Source organism: Phasianus colchicus, chromosome 1, assembly GCF_987193195.1.
Source record: "Phasianus colchicus chromosome 1, bPhaCol1.hap1.1, whole genome shotgun sequence".
Taxonomy (NCBI): Eukaryota; Metazoa; Chordata; class Aves; order Galliformes; family Phasianidae; genus Phasianus; species Phasianus colchicus.
The window spans coordinates 121,375,374-121,397,900 of record NC_143436.1 but is presented as its reverse complement, the minus strand read 5'-3'; the positions used below and the strand labels follow the sequence as shown (position 1 = coordinate 121,397,900).

Below are 22,527 nucleotides of genomic sequence, written 5' to 3'. Positions count from 1 at the left end.
AACCTCCGGTAGGTGGTTAGGCGGGGAGAGGATGAAAGGGATATGGAGGGCATGCTCCCTCTGCAGAGCAAGGAGAGGTTAATGTGAAGAAGGGCTGCTGGACGTTAGGAAGGCACAAGGGAAAGGAAGGCTTTTGGGTACAGAAATCTACTCTCGTTTGATTCATGACTACGGTGAACATCGGGCCTTTAAATTTCATTATCTGAAAGCATGACAGAGTTGACTCCGCAAAGCCAACTAAAGGGAAAGTGGCAGCTTTTACTTGACGATTTCAGCTGGCTTGGCATATAATGGTTGAGTTTATCAGAACCAAGTACTGCATCCCATTAAGTAGAATTAATAGAACCAGGTTTGAGGGGAATCAACATATTCGTAGAATCACAAGGTTGGAAAGGACCTACAAGACCGTCTAATCCAACCATCCTCCTATCACCATTACTGCCACTAAGCTACTAAACCATATCTCACAGCTCCTCATCCAGACATCCTCTTGAATGCCACCAGGGACAATGACCCCACCACCTCGCCAGGCAGCCCAGTCCAGTGCCTCCCTTTTCTTTGGGAGAAAAAGTTTTAATCTAAACCTATCGTTAGCACACCAAACCCGTACGAAGTTTGGCTTTGCAGTACTCCAGCTGTGTAGATTAAGATGGTTGAATAAGTGTAACTGAAAAATTTGGTAGCTCTATTTCTAGAGCTGGGCTGCTGGTAAAATTGGTAAGTTACAAAAAAGTGAATTTTCCAACTCTATGTTACAATGCATACAGTGAAGCAAGTCTTCATGGATAATCTCAACCAGAGACCCAAATGCAACTCAGCTTTAATTTTCAGTGTTAGCTTCCTTAAAGTGTAGGAGTTTGATAGCTTTCCTATCAAGTCAAGCAGTAACACAGTGAAGCATCCTGTTCTGGAAAGTGGAAAAAAATTAAAAGCTATCACAGTACTTTCAAGTCCTAGTTTCCCACTATTCCCAAGCCAAATAACATTGCAACATATGTGCATTCTTTCAGTACCTTATCTTAACAAGACCTCACAGCAAAGAGCTGCTAGGGAATTACTTAGGGAAGACTAGTATTTTGAAAGTGGTATTGATGAAAGTGTGCAACATCTAAACTGACATGCACTACAGAACACAATCAGACACATGCAGTGTTGAAGACCATCAACTAAAAGCTGAGAAGCATCACTACTGCAGCCCCTATGAATTATGGAAACATTTTTCTCCAAGTGAAAAGAGGAACAGTACCTACCCCAACTTCTCTACACTGCTGTACAGTTACCACACATAACGGATTTTCACTTTACTATTTCTTCAAGGCTAGCAGCCAGATCAGAAGTTAAATAAATCTACATATAGATTGGATTATGGCAAGTTTAGGTGAACAACGGGAGGTAAGGTTGTTTTAATCTGGAAAAAAACTTCTCATTTCTGTTCCTATTTTCTAAGGAATCCTAATATTAAGAGATAACATGGTTATTCTTATCCAGCACTGAGGTTGTATTACAGAAGTTCTTAGAAATGCACACTAGTTTACTAAATGTAATCTCTGGTGAAGTCAGCCAAGCAAGCGCTTGCCTCCACCCCCTCCTCAAACTTCTGTTTTGCATTACTACTGAAGGGAGATTCGCATTCAGTGTCTGCAGGCACAGAGCTGCTTTTAACCAAAACTCTATACCTAGAAAGTAGATCAAAGCTTCAAACTTCTGAAGCAGTAACAGATGAAACTACAGAAGCAAGTTATTTATAACATTCCAATGGCTACCCAGATCATGTAAAATACTCTGAAAATGACACTAAATATTAATGAACTACTGAATCAAATCACTGGATGTATTTATAAGTAGAAATTTTGTTACAACATTTATTGTCCGTAGAAACAAAATTTACATTGATTTTATAGAAACTATATTAAACATACATATAAACATACCTACATCTTAATATATACTTATGAACATGAGACCTAGGTATGGGATAACATTGTCAGAAGCACCGTTGTGGACTCCAGAGACTACACACAAAATGCTTTTGCATTTAATCCTGTCTTCAGTAGTTAGTAGTTTAAAAAGGTAACTTTTTTTAAATCCATGCTTTAGGAATAATTCCATTAATGGTTTCTGATCATATTATTTGTGCATATGTATACACACACGCACATACACTCATTAGAAGGTCCTCATGGAGCTGAAACCTACAGTATAAATAAGGTGAACTTGAATATATTCCTTAGAAATGGGCATTAGTCCACATTCTCATCAGTTGCTAAAAAAGGAAAAAAACTAGCCCTGCTATTCTTAAAACAATGAGATGGGGTTTTTTTTTTATTCCATGAAAAGCGAACTAAAAACAACTGCTTCCCCTCTTTCTCTTCCTTCAACAATAAAAACACGAGGAGCCAGTCACAAAATAAAAGCCATCTACTACATTATTTACAGAAAATGAAATATTAAAAAGATGTGAGACTTTGACAAAATTCAGAGCAGCAAACAGAGGAAAACCATATTAAAGTGGCAGGCAGCATAAAACTATTAAACCACAGGGCTAAATACCTACTCAGAACACCCTCCACCAAAAAAACATCACGGCAAAGAAAGGACAAGGAGGGGGCAGGTATTGCGACAATAGTTGTCTCAGATCTTAACACTGAAAAGATACGTTCACCAAGCTTAAAACAGAACACATTTAAACGTTCACTGCCATCCTCCGTATCTACAAAGGAGTTAAGTGTTACAAGTAGGCTTTCAACAATCCTGAAATGGCTTTTATTTCCTTCCCCTCCCTCCTGTAAGATGAAACTCTGATCTTCAAACCCTGCAGCAGTGGAATGAAGTCTGTCAAGGGCCAGATTTGTGCAGAAACATCCAGTTCTTGCAGATTCATTAGGATGCAAGTCTGAAGCCTTTCTTTTAGAGAACTCTCCTGTAGAGGCGGCTGTTCAGATGCCTGAAGACAAGCAAGAGGCATGTTTCTGAAGTGTATGGGAAAAGATTTCTTCAGTAAAGAAGGAAGTTGAAGAATCTCCCTCTGCTTACAAGTCTTCTAAAAGCGAGAAGGCTGAGAAATCAAATCTCCATAGGTTAATCTTTGCTAAAATCTTTAGTCATCTTCTCCAAGCAATTCTCACTATCAATTTCCTAGACATGGCAGAGAAAGACCTTCTAAAACACAACAAACAATCGTCTTTTGAAAACCCAGAGTTCCATAATGCCCAGAAATGTGATTTTTTAAAATTTATTTTGCTCTTAAAGCAAATTCACACACACACACAAAAAAAAAAAAAAATAAAAAATCAGTGTTTCACCCCAAGGCCCAGTGAGAGAAAGCAGCAGGTAAGCTATTATCACAACTGGCTATCAGCTGAATTTGCTCCCACCTCCTGTTATTGGGTACTTGAGCTGAGACAGTCACATTGAGATCTCAAGACCATCTAAATGCATCAGATAAGGTGATGTGAAACATTTAAGTCATTATTAGAGTTAAGGCAGACTTATATATATTTGCAATGTGTTGCTTACTAGCCCCACAATTTTCTTAACTTGATCACCACATATAAGCTAAGAATTATAAAATGAGGATTTAACCCAATCAATCATATAGAGATTAAACTGATCAGCAGCATTAAAACTAAATTCACAACTTACGACACTTAAAAGGAAGACTAATCATGTTCAATGACTGCATTTTGGATAGCCATGAAAAGAAAAACAACATTTCACATGTGAACAACTGAGAAAGTGACAAGCATTCAGCAGCCATTTCAAGTCAACTAAGAGAAAGGCAATTCACATTTATAAAACAAAGCTAACTAGCTCTTAGACAATCATATTCTTGACTTGCTTTTCCAATGCAAATGCATTGACCAGCTTTACTAATACAAGGAATAGTTTTCCTTTGGAGCAGAGGATTACTCACATAGTTAAAAGTAAGCAGTTATATTAACAACTCTACTCAGTCCATGCTCATATTAGAAATAATGCAATAATCAGAACATTATTTAAGTCTTTGTACAGAGGGTGTTTTCTACAATGTAGTCACAATATAGAAAGGCACCAAAATGTTCAAGTAAACTGACCTACTTAACACTCAACTTGAGACCTCTCACAAACCAATCAATTTCAATATATTGTTCTCAACCAACCATTCTGTCAGTACAACAGAACTTTCCTGTGCTGAAAGAAAAAATGAGCCAATTATTTGTGTGTGTATACAGATGTAAGTCTCTAGCTAAAGATTCAAAGCACAGTAAGTTGCAGACCAGACAGTTAGGTTCCCTCTAGCACCTAATTCAATCACTGAATTCAATTTCTGTACAAATCTGATTAGTAAAGCAAAGTTATTGGTAAAGAGCGTGATTTCAGCAGATGGAAGCTCCTCACAAAAAAGGTAAAGCAACTGAAACAGGAACTACATTTCATCATATGACATTCATCTTGGGACCAAGGTGGGGATGAGGTGAATAAAATAAAAATCAGTAAACACGTTAAAAGATACCATATTGGTAATACATTGCTTACAGTTACACAAATAATAATCAGATACCATATGGTAATACGTTGCTTACAGTTACAGAAATAATAACCTATATTAAAGAAACTAGACACAAAGTACTAAAACTAGTTGTGCACAAGTAAAATAAAGCACAAAACTGGAGGCATTTGCACTCTTAAACCTGGTTTTCATATTAAAAAAAAAAAGAAAGCAGCATTAACTGGCTGAAGTCTGACTACTTCAGCTTTATTTCTAGACAACCTTAGCAAAACTGATATGCCACAAGTTTCTTCACATATCCACTTCTCCCATTTGCTCAACAACAAATTCTCTTCCAGACTTTAGGAAGAACAAAAAAGGAAGCTTACAGAAACAGTAGTATCCTACAAAGTAAGACATGACAGCTTCAGTAGTTTGTCCTGTATCACGTATGGTTTCACCTGCGTTTTACAATGCTTATCATGTTCAGGAGCAGCATGAAAAACTTGTCGGCTTCAGGGTGAACCTGCACCCATCTGCAGAGGTACGCGCAGCACTTCCCGACACTGGGCTGCTTAACAAACATGGCGACTCCTTATTTGCTTTGGGTTGGCTCAATTTGTTGCTTCAATTCCTTATTTCCACTTGCTGGTAAATCCGCACAAGATGATTTAGTTGAATTCATCAGTGACAGCATCACAAGTATTTCCAATCAAATGGAAGCAGCTAACTTCCGGCAGTTCAGGAAATTCCTTTCCTTTAGCTTCCCATTTTGAGTTTGTATGTCAGAAAGTTACTTAAATATTAGTTGAATCACTTAATTATTTCAACTGAAAACCTGAGTTTTCGAAACTTATACCATCTGGTGTTATTGTTGAATCACCATAGCATCAATGAATCTGGCATGCTTCCCGCCTACTTATTTTCTATGAACACTAAGCAGTACATCCCATGAATTAAGATTAAGTGACACTATTTTAGTTGCTCTGAGCCATTACCTATGCTTCCGATAAATAACCCCTCTACTGGAAGCACTGCGGAAAAAAAAAACAGAAAGAAATCATGCAAAGAAAAAAAAAGTCACATCCTGACTTTCCACCAAAAGACAAATATCCTTTTCTCTGAACCTATCTCTACCCACGATCAGAATTCTGATCTGTTATCCATAACAGAAACTAGCCTGCATTCTCTACAGCTAACACTATCCCAGAAATTATGAAAAATGTTTCCTTAAAACAAATAAGGACAAGAAGTAGTTTTCTCTGAAAACTACTTCTTACACATCTTTAATTTACCTGTAATAAAAAAGTGAAGAAATCTGTAATGCATATACACAACCCTACTATATATATTATATTAAGGCAAAGCTATAAACAGGAAATAAGCACAATATTGTTTATAGCTGCTGAAAAACATGTCGAGCTATTTAATTTCTGCATACAGCATAACAATACGTTCTCCTCTGAAGCATTGTAAGCTTTGGAGAATTACTGGGATTTTGAACAAAATTACAAGCTATCTGCATTTAAAGCAGTTTCAATTATGAACAGCTTTGTTAAAATACATGCTTATAAAAAACTTACATTGTTTTTTTCCCCTTGCAACTAAACACTTCAGGCCCCAATTTCAGAATTCAAGAAGCCACCAAATCATTTATGACAAGATGAAAGAACACATGGCTTTATCAAGAATGCCATACATCAAAAAAAAAAAACCCACAAACCTAGAGACAGAATAACTTTGAATACAGACCAACTAACCCCCTAACAAACCCAAGCATGCCTTCAGTGCAGTTACAAACTACTGCCACAGGACATTACATACCTGCCTGTTGCCATTTATGTTAATCAAATACCAAAAATCATCTCAGCAGTCTTAACACTTTACAAATGTATATACATCTCAGAAACCCAAGAACATTATTAAACTAAAATGAAGTAATACAGAATATTGTTTTATGGAAGGGACTGAACAGAGGTGTAAGATCTATTGCGCAACCTAACATTTCTTTCTTGGAAAATCCTGAGCTATGTGCTATTACCAAACAATTCAGGCACTTTTTTTTTTTGTTTTCCTTTTTTTATTACATAAGCAATAAACTTTGAACATATAAACCTCTGGGTATAACAACTCAAGTTCCATCTGTAACATCATGCTTAGAGAAAAAGTAATCAATAAATAAGACTCCCTTCAGTGACTTCTTTACTCGAGACCGGTATGCAAAAGGAACTAAAGGTACATACTACAACATTTCAATTGAATACTGTAGTTTAAAAGCAATTATGAAAACCGTAAAAAAGTTCTGCAGCATTCTCCTACCGAAAAATAAAGTTATTTTTTAATCAAGAAAGTTACAGGGTTAGTTCCTTTATCCCAATTTAGGTCTGGACAAAGCTGTCAAAAAGTGAACAGATGTTCCCTTTTCTGTGTTTCACGTTTCAACTTCAGGATCAGAGCTCAGTTCAGGTTTCTGTCCCAATATTTAAATTTCCCTACAAAGAAAAAGAAAGCAATAATTACTGTCAGGTTTCTAACAGCAAAAAAAAAAAAAAAAAGCTCCCAACTTTCTTATATAAATAGTGTATTATTATAGTAACACAAACTCTTTTAGTGAGGGATTGAAAAGCACAACTGTAAAGATTGTGCCTTAAAGGATGCATATGCATAATTATTTCAAAAGAGTGAAGTAAATCAAAGGTGTTCTCACCAGTTTAACGAATCTTAAGGACAGGTGTAATTATTACACTGTACAAAATAAGGGAAATGCTACAATCTAAGGAACAGTTGTTTTTAAAGAATTACCCAACCAGCAATCAGCATGTTTAAAAAAATTTGCTGTCATTCTGAAAGGTTTATTTGACCTCAGTGATACTCAATTTCCTCATCAGCCAAAAATCAATATTCAGATCTTATTACATTTCTCTATTTGAAATCATAATTGCCAAGAGCCAGATTTTGTTAAGATTGTTCTAATAAGTTCCAGTCAAGAACCTTAATATTCAATTACAGAACAGCATTGGAAATTAATGGGGGGGAAGCTCACTACAACAAAATTAGGTTATGGCACTTTATGCCCATTTTCCAGATCTATACTTTTTGGAAAAAAGCTTTCCACACTTGTTTTCCATTAATTCCAATTCTATTTGCCCTTCAGCTATATTTATTTGAGTCCATACCAATTTAGAAACAACTCACCAATGTGTTTTAGCAAGAAGCAACCTCTTTAACATGTTTAGTTTTCTTTGAGTCTTTACTTATTGGTTTTGTTGTTTATTTTTCCACTTTCTTCATTCTTCTACCAGACTAGAAACTTTGCTTTTTTAAAACAGCTCTAAAAACCTAGTAATGTTTCTGCGTTCTAAAAACTCACCTCTAATCCAACTACTAATGCTTATTATGCAAGTGTAATTACTTGCACAGACACAGACAGAGAATTACAAAACTAACATTCTCAAAGGAACACATAACTGGAAAAGGCTGTGCAGGTCATCTAATTCAATTCTGATGCCATGAGTAACCCTACCCAACTCTGATTATACTTGACCAATTTTAATAAAGGATTTAGAATGCTTCAACCACTTCTACTCCCAAAAGCTGTAACATTTTATACAGTTCAGAAGTTCTTCTGCACTTCTACATTATCACTGTCTCACACAGTGCAAATCAAAAGATGGAAGATAGATGTGCCAGGGTTTTCCAGCCGGCATTTGTCAAAGAATTTTACTCAGGCACCATATATTGCAGGATGCTTTATTCAGAACAGCACTTTATGGCACATGATGAACATAAGATAACATAATGAAGAACAGAAACATAAACTTAATCAAAAAGTGTATCAATACTCTTCCTGTTAATTTAGGACTGTAGTCTTAGACAATCTAACATTTTTTACAGAGGTCCACTTTCTCTTATCAGTAAGAAAGCAGACCAAGAGAATATTGGAACAGAAATAATCACAGAACCTCACAGCGCGCCTCAAACAAGCATCCATGAAGGAAATAAGTGGGAAGTCAAGTGTGTCTCCTTGTGCTTTTACAGGCAAAGTACCCCATCTGAGTTACTCCATGGGGATGTAAAGACTGGAGTGGACCATTTGAATATTCACATCTTTATAAAAGCACTTAGTGAAGAAGAAATTAAACCAACTCACCTTTTCTTTCCTCAGAAATCCATCTCTGTATTTATTAGTGGTAAATCCCCTTACACCAACAGAACGTAACCGTTGGTACTTAGCTTGAATATATAAACCCTTCTGTACTAAGCCTGATTTATAATGGGATTGCAAGCGGCCATCTGCAAAATTGCTCTGTAACAGTAGGGAAAAGGAGGGAAAGAGATCAGAATGAGGGCACCAAAACTCAATAGCTGGCATCTACAGTTATATGTACATGCAAAACCTACAGTACTGAACAAGAATATGCAATAGCAAGTACTGAGCCTCTTCCTTATTTACAGCTTCCTGTTCCTTAGAACACCACCTACCACATGGATCCAGTAACTGCTGTATTACATTTGCTGTTTAAAACATCTGAAATTGTCATCATTACAGACAAACAGAAATTGCTGAAAGGAAAACAACAAAAAGAAAAAAAAGCACCTTACTTGCTACTAAATTCACTGATATAGGCCTGCAGCAGGCAAATATGTTGAACCCAAAAAAGTTATGCTAAGTAGAAGTTAGCATGACTATTTATCATATATCTTCAGACCATATGACCACAGAATTACTTCCCTTACTCTGTTCTTTTATCACCCCCAGACTGAAATATTGAATGCTAACCTAGCATGGGAACAGATGTAACAGAACTTACTGGTGAGGGAATTATAAATTCACAGAAATAGCAATATAGGAAAACCAACACTGACAGCACCAGTTAAAAGGATAAAAATCTGTTTATAATTAAGCACTCCAATCTCCAACAGAACAAGTTATGAAGTCTCAGAAGAGTTCATTGTAATTTTGCCTAATTTTCCAATAATGCAGTTTGAAGCTTTCAAATGTGATAGCAGCAGAAAAAATTCCTGTAGACATTCACCTTTAAAGCTTTTTCAGCCCCATCCAGAGTAAAAACAAAAAAGTTCTTACATAAAAGGGAAACATTGCGTTGATGTAAAATAGCTGCCATGTTTTACAAACAGCTTTAAAGTGTAAGACAGAATTAAACAACAGAAAAAGAACCTTTCTTGAGCATGACCTAATTGCTCTGGTGAAGTCAGTCTCCTTTTGACAGAGTAAGGATCACTTCAAGAAAAATCACATGTTCTGAGGTTGTGATAAGTCTGGTACCAGTTTTTCCACTGTACAGCTGAAGAACAGCTGAGGACTGTACAGAACAGAGGTTCCTCGATGCAAATGCAGTTTCTGTTATTTCAAAAAAATCACTTCAATCACCTACTTCATAGAGATAACCATGAAGCTGGTCCCACTGCTTCCCTAGTGTCACTCTCATGTGCTTGTACGCAAAGGACATACTTGGAGAAGGCTATTAAATGCTATCTAACCCCTTTACTGAAAAGGCATCAGAGTCCAATCACAATACAATTAGGTGCAAGTAAATTCCTTAAGTAGATACACGCCTACCATAGGGGAAGCTGAAGGGCATTTGCAATGCTATATGAAGCCACTGAACACAGTTAACAGCAGAGGTCCTCCTTTCTCCCGCAGCTGCTGTGGTTCTCTGCTCTGACATAGGAGGCTACCAAGGGGGCCTCACAGGTCTGCTGCTGCATTTGCACAGCGAGCAGCAAAGAACCAGAACAAATAAGAAAGAAAGAAAAGGTGCAAGATATTGAAAGTGAGATTATACATACACTTCAGTTTCAACAACTCAAGCAGGGAGAAAGAGCAATAGAGGTACTACTAGCAGTGCAGAATCAGCTGCAGAAACAGTTAACAGATCACATACTTGGTACATAGATAACTGCAGTCTCACACAGTTGAGAGTAAAATGAGATACTCTAAGGTGAATGAAAAACAACTACATTTCAGCCTAAGGAAAAAAAAAGCTGAAGTGACATCTGATTTTACATCAGGACCATTTTTATAATCAATGGTAATCACACTGCCCATGAACCAATGGCTTTCAAGCTCTGAGAAGTGTGTAAGAGCTAATATGTTACCACAGTACTGTGTCTGGCTAGGGCAGAGTCAATTTTCTTCACAGCAGTCCACACAGGGCCATGGTTTCAATTGGCGACTGATACAGTACAGACAACACAGCAGTGTTCTGGCTGCGGCTGAACAATATCTGCACAGCATTACTACTCTCTCTTCCTTCAGTCAGCCTCCCAACAAGCTTACCAGGCAAGACACTGGGAGGGGACACAGCCTGGATACAATCGAGACAATTTACCCAAACTGACCAAAGGATTTCCATGCTCATACTTAGTAATAATACTGAGGAGAGCCGTTCCCTGGAGGCTGGCTGAGCATCAGTCTCCCTGGGGGATATGGTAAGCGATTGCCTTTGCATCATTTCTTTTTCCTTCATCTCTCCTTTACTTGACTGCTGACGCACTGGAACAGGTTGCCCAAGGAGGTTGTGGATGCCCCATCTCTGGAGGCATTCAAGGGCAGGCTGGACATGGGTCTGGGCAGCCTGGTCTCATGGTTGGCAACCCAGTACACTGCAGTAGGGTTGAAACTAGATGATTTTCACAGAATCACAGAATGGCCCAGGCTGAAAGGAACCTGGGGTCATGAGTCTCCAATCCCCCCCTCCACAGACAGGGCCACCAACCTCCACATTCAACCCAGGCCATTCTATGATCTTCATTTCATCCCATGAGTTCTCTTATTTTCTCTCCCTATTCTCTTCCCTAGTGCTGCTGGAGGTGGGAGAGTGAGCAAGCCATTAATACACAGGACTGTGTAAATTACAGAATGAAGTTTAGTTCAGAAGATTACCATACATACAGTACCTACTGAAATGAATCACAGTCAACATTTTAAAGTCTTTTTACAGAAGAGATCTTTTAATCTTTGTAAGATTTCTTCAGATCTTTTATGAAACTCTAAAGTAATTTTTCCCGTAGGATGTTAAACTTTTTGCAAGACTATATGCTAATAACTCCCCTCCTCTTTTTAAATTAGATTAGAACTCTCCAATTTTATTAATCAGGAAGAAGAATTTAGTATATTTTTAATATTCAGCCAAGGAAGGCTCTTGAGTGTCAAATCACCTTCCTTAAGCAGGTTTCAGTAACAGCATGGGCAGGAAAAATCCTTTAAGTTATGCAAGAGAAAATGAAATGTAAGAACATTGATGAAATCAAATCTGCAATGCTGTTTCCATGGTAGTAATAATGTGCTATACACATATACAAACCACAACACCAGTGAAAATGCTATTTTCTCAACAGATATTAAAGCAGTATGGAACCAATCACTGGATACAGCAATGTTCAGTTTCATATATAAATGTAATGGCAGTTTAAGCAGACTTATGTTTGCACAGTCCTCAGCAGAATTCTGTGCTGATGTAAAATAAAGGAAATTGAAGACTGCTTTGAATAATCTACCAACATAGCCTCAAAGAGACAGTGCTGAATAATCACTCATTCCTTATAAACAGGCCATATGGAGGGAGTAGGAAAGAATACTGATTAAGAGACCATGACACCTTTATATGTTAAGATGGAGTTATGACAGGCTAACATTTTTAACTTGTTAAGCTTCAGCTTGCAAGTTTTTTCTGTTTCGTTGGTTCTTCAAACAGCAGGATAGTGAGCCCTTTTTGATAGTATTAGCTTAGCTTTCTGGCAGACTGACTGCCTTTTTTTTCCTAACAGTTCCCATATATTTAGTCTGAGGGAGCAGAGGAACCCTTCTACCCTTCAAATTGTTACCCAAAGCGCTAGCTGCTGAGCTAAGCCAACATAGCCTTACTTCAACTTCACTATCTTTAAAACAAGAAGGATCAATACCTATTCTGTGCTATTTTACTCCTGAGAACACACTTGTTAAATAGCAAGTATGGGTAATTTTAAAGGATAAAATGAGAAAGTTTTTTTTTCTTGACATAAATAAATCTAGTTGAATGTTTATTTTTATTTCAGCTGTATGGATAGAATACTGAATAACACAGTTCAATCCACTGCCAGCCCTCTTTCCTCCCATTATGTCAACAGAAACAATTAGGCCACACTGCCATTACTTTTCACATTTAATACCTCCAAATCTGCATTTCTTTACCAAACTCAATAGTATCAAAATCACAATTTATACAACACACTTCTGATAAAAGCTGATCTGTACCTTAAAGTGTCTCCTGATGGGACCTGTGTTCTCAAGGCGTCCTCTAATATGTCTATGCGGGAAAGTATCATTTGTTCTTGAAGAGTAGTAAGAATTCTAGTTTGAAAACAGATAGCAAAGTTATTAGCTTAACGTTATTAAATTACAAAGGAAAACAGTTTCCAGGTTATAGGAACATTATAGTCCTTTCAGCCTTGTGATATTTGACACAAAGATACTGTCTGAAAGCACCAGAAGAGAAGCAAAGGGCCTGGAGTACAGGTGGGCTGTAGTGATAGCAGAGCCCACCAAACCCAAAGATGATACAAACCATCATGTTGGAATATCATCCTCTTGGGTTGTTACCTGCTCGGATTTCTTCAGTTAAGGCTCTCCAACCCTGCCCCTTCAGAACAGATGCCTCAATTAGCACACAGCATGTGTAATAGACTGCTATAGCAGTCATCCCTTGAGTCAGGAGTAAGAGCAAGATTAGTACTCTGGACACTCCTGGTTCGCATATGGTCACTGTTAGAGCATTTATAACAAGCACAAGCATCACTACTCTACATACCACCACAGCAACCAGACAAATGCATTGGCCCTCCAAATATTCTGCTTTTATCTTTGTATTATAGAATAGCATATTGGAGAAGAATTGCTAGCCACAGAAACATATCTGATCTTAAGGACAAGTGGCATGGACAAGTGATATCAAAACTGTTGTGTTAGCACACTGAAAGCTGAATGCAAACAGCCATGGTTGCATACAACAAAGCACTCCCTCCAGACACTGTGTTCTTTCATCTTTTTCAGCTTTTCCCATGACAGTTACCTTGAGAGGATCCATACAGCTAAAGTATCATTCTCCCCATCACTGCATACAAGTATTGACAAGTATTACACACTTATACATGCTACACTAAATTCATCTAATGAAGACAGAACTGAACTGCTAATGAACTCTTGGCCAAATTCACTTTTCCTCTGTTCCCTTTAAAAGTAGTCTTGAAGAACCACGGAAATGTCCCAGCACTACTGAATTTCTTTTTTTCTTTCCCCAACGTATCTAAAACAGCTTTAAATACATTTTAAGAAAAGCTGAAGAACTCTCATTTTTCTCAAAAAAGTTAACATTGTATAATGAAATGCAAATTTTTTTTGCCTTGCTGCTTAAAGAATTTCTGCTCTCTAGCAAAATATCAAACCTTTCCAGTGGCAGAAACATTATGGTATGCTTTCTAATGTTGATAGGCTAATAACTGCAACAGAGTACTGCTGGAATCCAATTTAGCTCTAACTGGGATTTTAAATAGCATTTTTTAGAAGAATATATTATTGCATGCAAGTCAACTGTTTAGCTTCTGAAAATGCCTTGCCAGGAGTGGACTTAGAATATGAAGATAGTCCATGAAATCAAATACTTATAAGGAAGCTGGGAAGTTTGACATGCTTTTCCCTCTAGGTATTTCATTTTGTTTTTCTTGGAAAAAGCCACTTCACAAACTTTCTTCTTCCTCTTTGTTCCCTGCCTCTCTACACTACATAACCAAATGAGGAAGCTTACTGTTGTAGTACACTCTTCTTTAAAGAAGAGTATTTAGCAAGATTCAAGGAGAAGCTATTCAAAAACATTTCTTACTGTATTTAAAAATAGATTATTGGGAATTAAGAAAAGTTTGTCTTAGCTAAACATGGAACACCACCCCACTCCTCCCAGACTCAAACATATCCACGGGCCATTCATGCATTATCTTAGTTTTGACACTGCTATGCTTATCATTTGAAACCTGGTTCTCTGATGTATTCTTTCTTCTCCCCATATTCATCTGTAAGCCAGAGCAAATAAACCTAAGAGGAGTTCTTCAGGATTTCCCAGGGTTTGATTTTTAAAACTATAGGTGGAACGCTCTTAGAGTGGTAAGAGACGTCTACTGAATACTTTTTCCACTGTGTTTTTCCACACCTTCATGATTTTTGCTGACACAACATGCTATTGCTACCTCTCTCCTGCAGTATAGAACACATTCCCACAAAAACTGGTGAGCGCTGCCTGGAATTAACTGAAACAATTTCTACTCAAGTATCTGTAAGAAAGAGCTAAACCACTGAGTGTTTTCTTATCTAACAACTATTATCTTAGCTCTTGCTTAAGTTTCAGTCCCTCCCTCAGTATTTTCATGCATTTCTATGCCCCACTCACATAAGCTTATTTTAGCATGCTTCCTATTTGTTTCCTGTTTAATAAATGTTTCTGGCCCAACACCAATGTTCTGATGCCACAACAAACTATTTCTTAAAGCTAATGCACTCCTCTCTGTGCACTGCCTTTTAGTCATGATCCTTATGCTTTCTAACATTTACATTAGAACAGTTTCCAACAGCGTTCACATCTAAACTTCTATTCCAAAACAAGACTGACTTGCAAATTCCAAATATTTGCTTTCTTGGAGAAAACAAATACGAGAGGCCTTTGCTCTCATTCATTTTTTGTTTTAAAGCTGCTCTCAACTCCATTAATATCACATTTCTGAAAAAAAGCAGTTCTGGATACAGTCAAACAGCTCTGAATTTGTTACAAAAGCACTACTGGATTATCTTGAAGGTCTTTTCCAACCTTGGTGATTCGATGATTCTGTGATAGAATCACAGAATGGCCAGGGTTGGAAGGGACCTCAAGGATCATGAATCTCCAACCCCCCAGCCACATGCAGGGCCACCAACCTCCCCATTTAATGCTAGACCAGGCTGCCCAGAGCCCCATCCAACCTGACCTTCAACACTTTCAGGGACAGAGCATCCACAGCCTCTCTGGGTAGCCTGTTCCAGCACCTCACCACTCTCTCTGTAAAGAACTTCCCCCTGACATCCAACCTAGATCTTCCCTCCCTCAACTTAAAACCATTTCCCCTTGTCCTGCTGTTATCAACCCTTTCAAAGAGTTGATTCCCCTCCTGTTTGTAGGCTCCCCTTAGGTACTGAAAGGCTGCAATGAGGTCACCCCGCAGCCTTCTTTTCTCCAGGCTGAACAAGCCCAGCTCCCTCAGCCTGTCTTCATAGGGGAGGTGCTCCAGTCCCCTGATCATCTTCGTGGCCCTCCTCTGGACCCTCTCCAACAGCTCCCTGTCTTTTTTGTACTGGGGGCTCCACACTTGGACGCAGTACTCCAGATGAGGCCTCACAAGAGCAGAGTAGAGGGGAACAATCACCTCTCTGTCCCTGCTGGCCACCCCTCTTTTGACAGAGCCCTGGACATCATTTGCCTTCCAAGCCACAAGGGCACACTGCTGGCTCATATTAAGTTTTTCATCTATCAAAAACCTCCAGGTCCTTCTTCACAGGGCTGCTCTCAAGGATGACTCCTTCCAGTCTGTGTACTCACCTCACAAGTTAAATGTATGGCTGAAATTACAGTTTGAAACTGCTCCGGTTCTCAGCACCCTCAATAAACAGCAAAGCAGTGCTAGTACCTCACACATATGGAGATCAAACTTGAGCTATGGGCTGCCAAGATCTTTTCCCATAGCACCCAGTCCTCAAGAACTACTTCAATAAAAGCCATCTATAAGCACCAATCTCACTTAGCTTGTCTGCACACCACAGGGAATGCCACACTATTGGAGCCAGGTTAGTTAGCTGAACTATTTACATCATCTCAGATACAAGGCTTAGCTGTATTATTTATCTTTTCCACCCAGGACAAGATTGCGTTCTCTGTGCATTACTTCACATATTCAGCATTTAACAGAGTAGATAAAGAAAACAAAAGGAGCAGAATAAGAATAGAGCAAAAACAAAGAACAAAAACAGACAAGATGCAATTAGAAAGCATCGATTCGTACACTCCAGACATATACGCAAAATGTCCATAAAGCCCCTATGCCAAGTGATGAGCACTGGGTCATTCCACTGATGCATGCAGATGGCAAATTAACTCGTGGCTGACTTCATGAAGAGTCATCTCTTGCACTTTTAATACCTATGCTTTCCTAGCTACTGCTGTTCTGAATTGGTAAGTTCCTCAGTGCAATGTATTGTTTCTCAGGAACATTAAAACTATTTTTAAAATTGCATCTAGTTTGCTACTAGATGTCAAAGTGAAGGCTTCCTGAATCTTCAACAGGTCAAACAATAACTCAGTCTCTATTCCAAATTAACATCTAGCATCATTTTGAAATTACTATGTTAGTTAAGCAGGTATTACTACATGTTTACAGGGCTTCAATCTTAGTCTTCAAGTTTGTTTATTGTTTTTACTTTTAGTATTGTTGTGTTGAGTCATTTTGCACTTACACCTGCCAAGCAGCTACCCCCCAATGAGGATCACTACTTTAACTACATAAAAACTGTTTTTTATGGACCTTAAAGGTTTCATGGTCTTCTGTAAGCCTGTCCACAGGCTATTCATAACAACACAGAAGAACTGACAGTTTCCCTTAGTTTCTCCTTTCTTAGCATCAGCCACAAAAGATGTTTTAGAATTATATGGCACAAATCAACATGGGCAGCTGCACAAGTTCTATTAAACAAGCACTCATTCAGAAAGTTTTCCAAAAGGAGTAAACATTTATTTCAACTGAACTTATTCTTAAATGCCTTCTCAATTTCAGTATTAAGTACATTACAAAGAGAGAGCCTAAGACAGATCAAGTGCCCAAGTTAGCCCTGATAAACTTCGTATCAACACATACAAACTATTCCACTGTAAAATATTTCATCCTTAGGAATATAATTACAGTCATTTCTGTAGTCTCATTTACATTTTCTTTCTTAAAAAAAAAAAAAAGCAAAAAAAAAACACAACCAAAACAAAATATTTCAAAACTTCCCTCATGAGGAGAAACACTGTTACACTAACAGTGCTGGACATGGTCCCAGGCAACCTGCTTAAGGAGGAAATTGGACCAGACGACCCTCAGAGACCTCTTTTGACTTCACAGAGTCACAGAATCATAGGGGTTGGAAGGGATCTCCAGAGATCATCGAGTCCAACCCCCCTGCCAAAGCAGGATCCCTACACCAGGTTACACAGGTAGGCGTCCAGGCGGGTCTTGAATATCTCCAGAGAAGGAGACTCCACAACCTCCCTGGGCAGCCTGTTCCAGTGCTCCGTCACCCTCACCGTAAAGAAGTTCTTGCGCACATTGGTGCGGAACTTCCTATGCTCCAGCTTCTGGCCATTTCCCCTTGTCCTGTCTCCGCACACTGCTGAAAAGAGTCTGGCCTCGCCACTTTGCCCCCCGCACCTTAGATATTTATAGACCTGGATCAGGTCCCCTCTCAGTCTTCTCTTCTCAAGGCTTGAACCATTCTGCAAGCGCTACTGACGTAAGATTCAGATCTTCCCTCTGGACTGATGACAACTAGCTCCCTTTTCCCCTTCCCAAGATATTCCATATTACTTCAGGTTACTTGCTCAGTAAAAATGCCTTCTAGTTTGTGGTTTAGATCATGTACATGTTATTAAGTAGGAGAAATGCAGCATTCGGGAACTTACACTGCTGTAGCTTCATAAAATAAATTTGTACTATTTACTAGAACATCTTAAAAATCAATTAACTCTAGTAAATCATTATGAACCCTAAGTTAGTTTGGCCTGTTCATGCTACTCAAATAGAAGTTGAAAGTTGAGCACCTTATCTCCGGACTCCCTGAAAAAATTCTGCTTCCGTTGTAAATACACCCAACCTAAACTAGCTTTCTGAAAAGACAAATTCCTGGCAACTTCCCTGTGAGGTAATAAAACACAACAGCAATATTCTAGAGATGTTCAAAAGTAAAAGAAATATTTTTCTTTTACCTGCATTTGGTAATAAAAGCTATTTTAGTTCTCTTGAACTATTCTCCACTGCAAAAGATGCCTGAGGAATTACTGTTGTGGAACCATTTTTTAATCATTGAGCAAGAGTGAAGATAAAGTCTTGCATGGAAATTAAAAGGCAAGAGTTCATAGATTGTTAGTCATATCAGCCTAAAAAGTGCAGCAGGAAGTGAATTATGAAGATAAGGAAGAAAAGAAAAAAAAACACAGAAACAACTACTTCTAGATTTAGGCTTACCAGGTGAGGTTTCCCAATAAATTTCCTGAAAGGTGGCTTAATGAACCTCATAGGTTTTTGGAAGCCATCAAGTTGAGAGTTCTGTAATCTTGAAAAACTGCAGCTTTGCTGATTCCTGAGAGAATAATTCCAGAGAGAACAATTAAAATCCAGAATCATAATATAGCAACACCTGGAATCTTAAATGACCTTACTTTAACATCGGTACCACTTAGAAATGGTAAAGTGATGGCTTTCATGCAATCTTAATCTAAAATATTTGATAAATGACTAGTCCTCCAGCTAAAGAGAAGTCCAAGTTACACACAGTTCTACAGTAAACTCCATTTTCTTATGCAATGATAACAAATGGTGACTTCTGACTTTTTCAAAGTCTCACTTTTTAAAACAATTTTCCCCGACTCCCACGGCTACACCTCCACGCCTCGCTACTACTGCCCTCTGCTGGCTGACACGCTTTTCGTATTTCAGTGGTTTTAGGTTGTGCTATCTTCAAAGTTGCACAGCACTTCTCATCTCACCAAATTCCAAATCAGATAGAAGCTCTGATAATTATCCAGATGCTAGCATATGCTTGTTACCTCCTCAGTTAGTACAACACAGCTCTGACCTCCGTTTTTTTTTGGTTTTGTTTGTTACTGAGCATGCTGCTAATTACTGATACATCCACAACCAATAAATAAAATGTATACCATGAAAAGTAATGACTAGAAGCCAAAATTTATAATTCCCAGAACATGTATAATAAAAAGGCCAAAAGAAGGCAGAATGGGCTAGCTGATTAAGCATTGTCAAGATCTCATATGTGAACTGTGGAAAAAAAGCTTCCTTTTAAAGGAAGGTGCTATCCACCTTCCATTACTGCCCTCAGCCTGCAAATGCATTAGCCATCAGCACTACAAGTGTAAGTGTCCTCCAGCCCCCACCAAGCTCAAGGACAGCCACACTTCATAAGAAAACCTGAGCTTCCCACTGTAAATAGTATATATAGAAGGTAAAGCAAGATAGTAAACGCAGAAGTAGCAAAAAAGAAAAAAAAAAAAGCCTTACCAGACAACTGGGACAAACACATACTGAAGATACAGCATCAAGCAAGTACAAGGCTATAGGCAACAGTCCAATAATTTGGTTTTATTTTTCCTTTGACAACTTTCATCTTTTTATTTAAACAATCTCAAACACAGGATTTTTTTTCTACAGTTCTACTAGTCAATTTTTCTAAATATGCACATATTGCCACGATTTGCCATTATAAACTGTTTAAAATGGACAAACAGCAATATATTCATGCATCTGCAAAAACTGACTGCAGTGTAGATGCATTTCATTACGCTCTGGCAATTCTTCAATCAACACTTCTAACAAATAAGCCATCCATGTAATCTTAACATCAAAAGCAAAAAAGGATGACTGAGGTGAGCAAACACCTCTGGGCCACACATCTTTAGCAGACCTGCTGCAGGAATTCAGAGAAGTAAAAAGCAATTCCAAAATTTAATGTTAATTCATAAAATTAAAAACAAACAAACAAATTCTGTTTGCTGACATTCCACAATACCACAAACAGCCAGAGCAGCACAAGAATGCATTAGTTCTAGATCATTATTATGAAACTACAAAATACCAATAAAGTAGTAGTAGAAAAATAACTTCTACCAACATAATACATTATTACATAGTAAGATTGAAGTTTTACTGACACATGTCACAACTGAAGTTAAACTTCAAAAAAAATCACAACAGATTTGAATGCAACTGTGGAAGCATCAATAAAATTAAATGCACAAAAGGAGAACAAGCTTAGGCAAATGTGATTATTATTAGCTAATTACCTTGGAGCTGTACCATCTGTATGAAATGCTCTCTCATCTTCATTCTTCAATCTCTCTTTTCTTCTTCTTTCTATATCATGGCGTAGATCATTTGGATCTTCTAAAACTCTGATGATGTTCTATTTAAGAGCAAGTGTTGATGCCAAGTTAGCTTGTAATAAGGAAACACTGACTTGATTTGCCCTTCAAGGGTTTTATTCAGTATATAATCTTGTTAACCAACCATATAGACATAGGACAGTTGTGCATCAGCCCAAGAATCCAAAGTCCAAAACAGTAACAGTAGCTACTCCCATACAATTACCTTCTCCCACCACCTGCCTCCTTACACATTTCTGAACAGCAGTGAACAGAACACTGGAATTTCAGCTAAACAACTGCTCTACATAAAGCTCACAAGAAAAAAAAAATATTCGTAAACTTCAGTAAATCTTAAGACAGTCTACTCTTTTTAATTAAGTTGTACCTCCACATATTAGCACCACAGAAAAAGAATAGGAAACCAAAACGCAGTATATGTAGTTTATAAGGGGGAAACAAAATCCCGTGCCCCAGGATAAAAGCAGGGATTAGGACTGCATTCAGTACAGAACTGCATTCTGTACGTTGGGCCAATCTAACACCAGCATAGAAGAAATATTAAGGGTTTTTCCAATCTCAGACAGAAATTAGAATCCATGTCAGTTGCCCACTCAGTATTTACATTAAGTAAGAATAAATAGTTCAAGCAGCAGTAATAACCACGCTCCAGTTACTCTAGAACACATCTGCACTCTACTTACCACAGTAATGGAAGTACATTTGATATCTGTAAATACAGTCATATGCATTCCTTTTAAAACAGAATTGCTAGTGGTCTTCAAAACATAAGAGTAGCTTATCAATATAAAGAGGAAAAGTGTTAGTTACACCTGTGTAATTTTCAGTGAACTATAAAAAAAAATGAGTACCTGAGGAGATTCGGATGGGACAGTTCGTTTGTTCTGAAGTTCTGCTAAAGACATGTCAATCCTCCTGAAACAGCAAAATCACACAAGAACAAGCAACATCAATATAAATCATTATTAACCAACTACAGAATCTTTACAGATTACGTACAGATAGTTTAGAGTCAGTGAAAAAAACAAACAACTCCAGCTATGTTATGTAAAGCCTCCTGAAGATTAACTACCTTGGGGCAAATAAATTAAGGCAGAAGTGCACCAATTACCTGTGAATTTCTGGATCCAAATTTCTTTTAACTTCATTCATATTTGGAATTGGTTTATCCTGGATTTTTGAGAACCGTTCATGCAGAGTTATGTCAGAAGATGTAAAATAATTTGCTGTGCAAAGACATTGAACACAAGAATGTTTATGTGCACTATTTCAAGTGTTTTGTGGGAAATTTTTCAAAAGATTAACTGCTAAGGACACCATGACAACTTCTGAGATTAAATTCCAAACTATTTCCACTTGTAGTTTAACGTTCCCAAACAAGAGATTAGGCCAGCTCAACTCAGACAGCCCTCTTATTTAGTAAGATTAAGCTGAAGAAAGTTAACTATTTATCAGTTCCATCATGGCAACTACTAGAAGCTACAAATAAAATTCTGCACTACAGGTGATACAAGTCTAGAAACTCATCTGAAAAACTAAAGAAACTATGTGTAACTAATACATTGTGACTATAACAGAGCTTTATTTCACCCCCACCCCTCTTCACTTGTTAAAAAAGCAGTTCAATCTCAAGCACTTTCATGAAATCCCTTCTACATTAACAGCCTACAGTAATGCCTGTAAATAAGGAGCAGGTCCTTCTAACCAATGTGCTCCATCCAACCACTTTAGCTCTTCAACCTACATTCTCCTTCAATGAATGACACAAAAACAAAGGAAACCTAACACTTGATATTTACAAGGGCAGCATGTCTAATTTCATTATTTCTTTTA

The 22,527-nt window shown here is 37.8% G+C and overlaps 1 protein-coding gene across 6 annotated transcripts in view; it reads right to left on the bottom strand.

Moving 5' to 3' along the window:
- Positions 1 to 5,732: 5,732 nt before the first annotated feature.
- The window catches only part of BCLAF3 (BCLAF1 and THRAP3 family member 3), a 31,607-nt gene continuing 14,812 nt past the window's right edge, over positions 5,733 to 22,527 (bottom strand). For 5 of the 6 annotated variants that reach the window (XM_031599331.2, XM_031599330.2, XM_090124736.1 and 2 more), the window contains exons 6-12: positions 21,806 to 21,920; positions 21,546 to 21,609; positions 20,596 to 20,714; positions 18,764 to 18,878; positions 12,726 to 12,821; positions 8,619 to 8,774; positions 5,733 to 6,960 (exon numbers count right to left, since the gene is read on the bottom strand). In XM_031599331.2, the coding sequence (XP_031455191.2) occupies positions 6,931 to 6,960; positions 8,619 to 8,774; positions 12,726 to 12,821; positions 18,764 to 18,878; positions 20,596 to 20,714; positions 21,546 to 21,609; positions 21,806 to 21,920 (695 nt within the window). In that variant the 3' untranslated portion in view covers positions 5,733 to 6,930. The remainder of the gene's footprint in view (positions 6,961 to 8,618; positions 8,775 to 12,725; positions 12,822 to 18,763; positions 18,879 to 20,595; positions 20,715 to 21,545; positions 21,610 to 21,805; positions 21,921 to 22,527) is intronic. The other variant, XM_031599334.2, reaches the window with a different exon arrangement.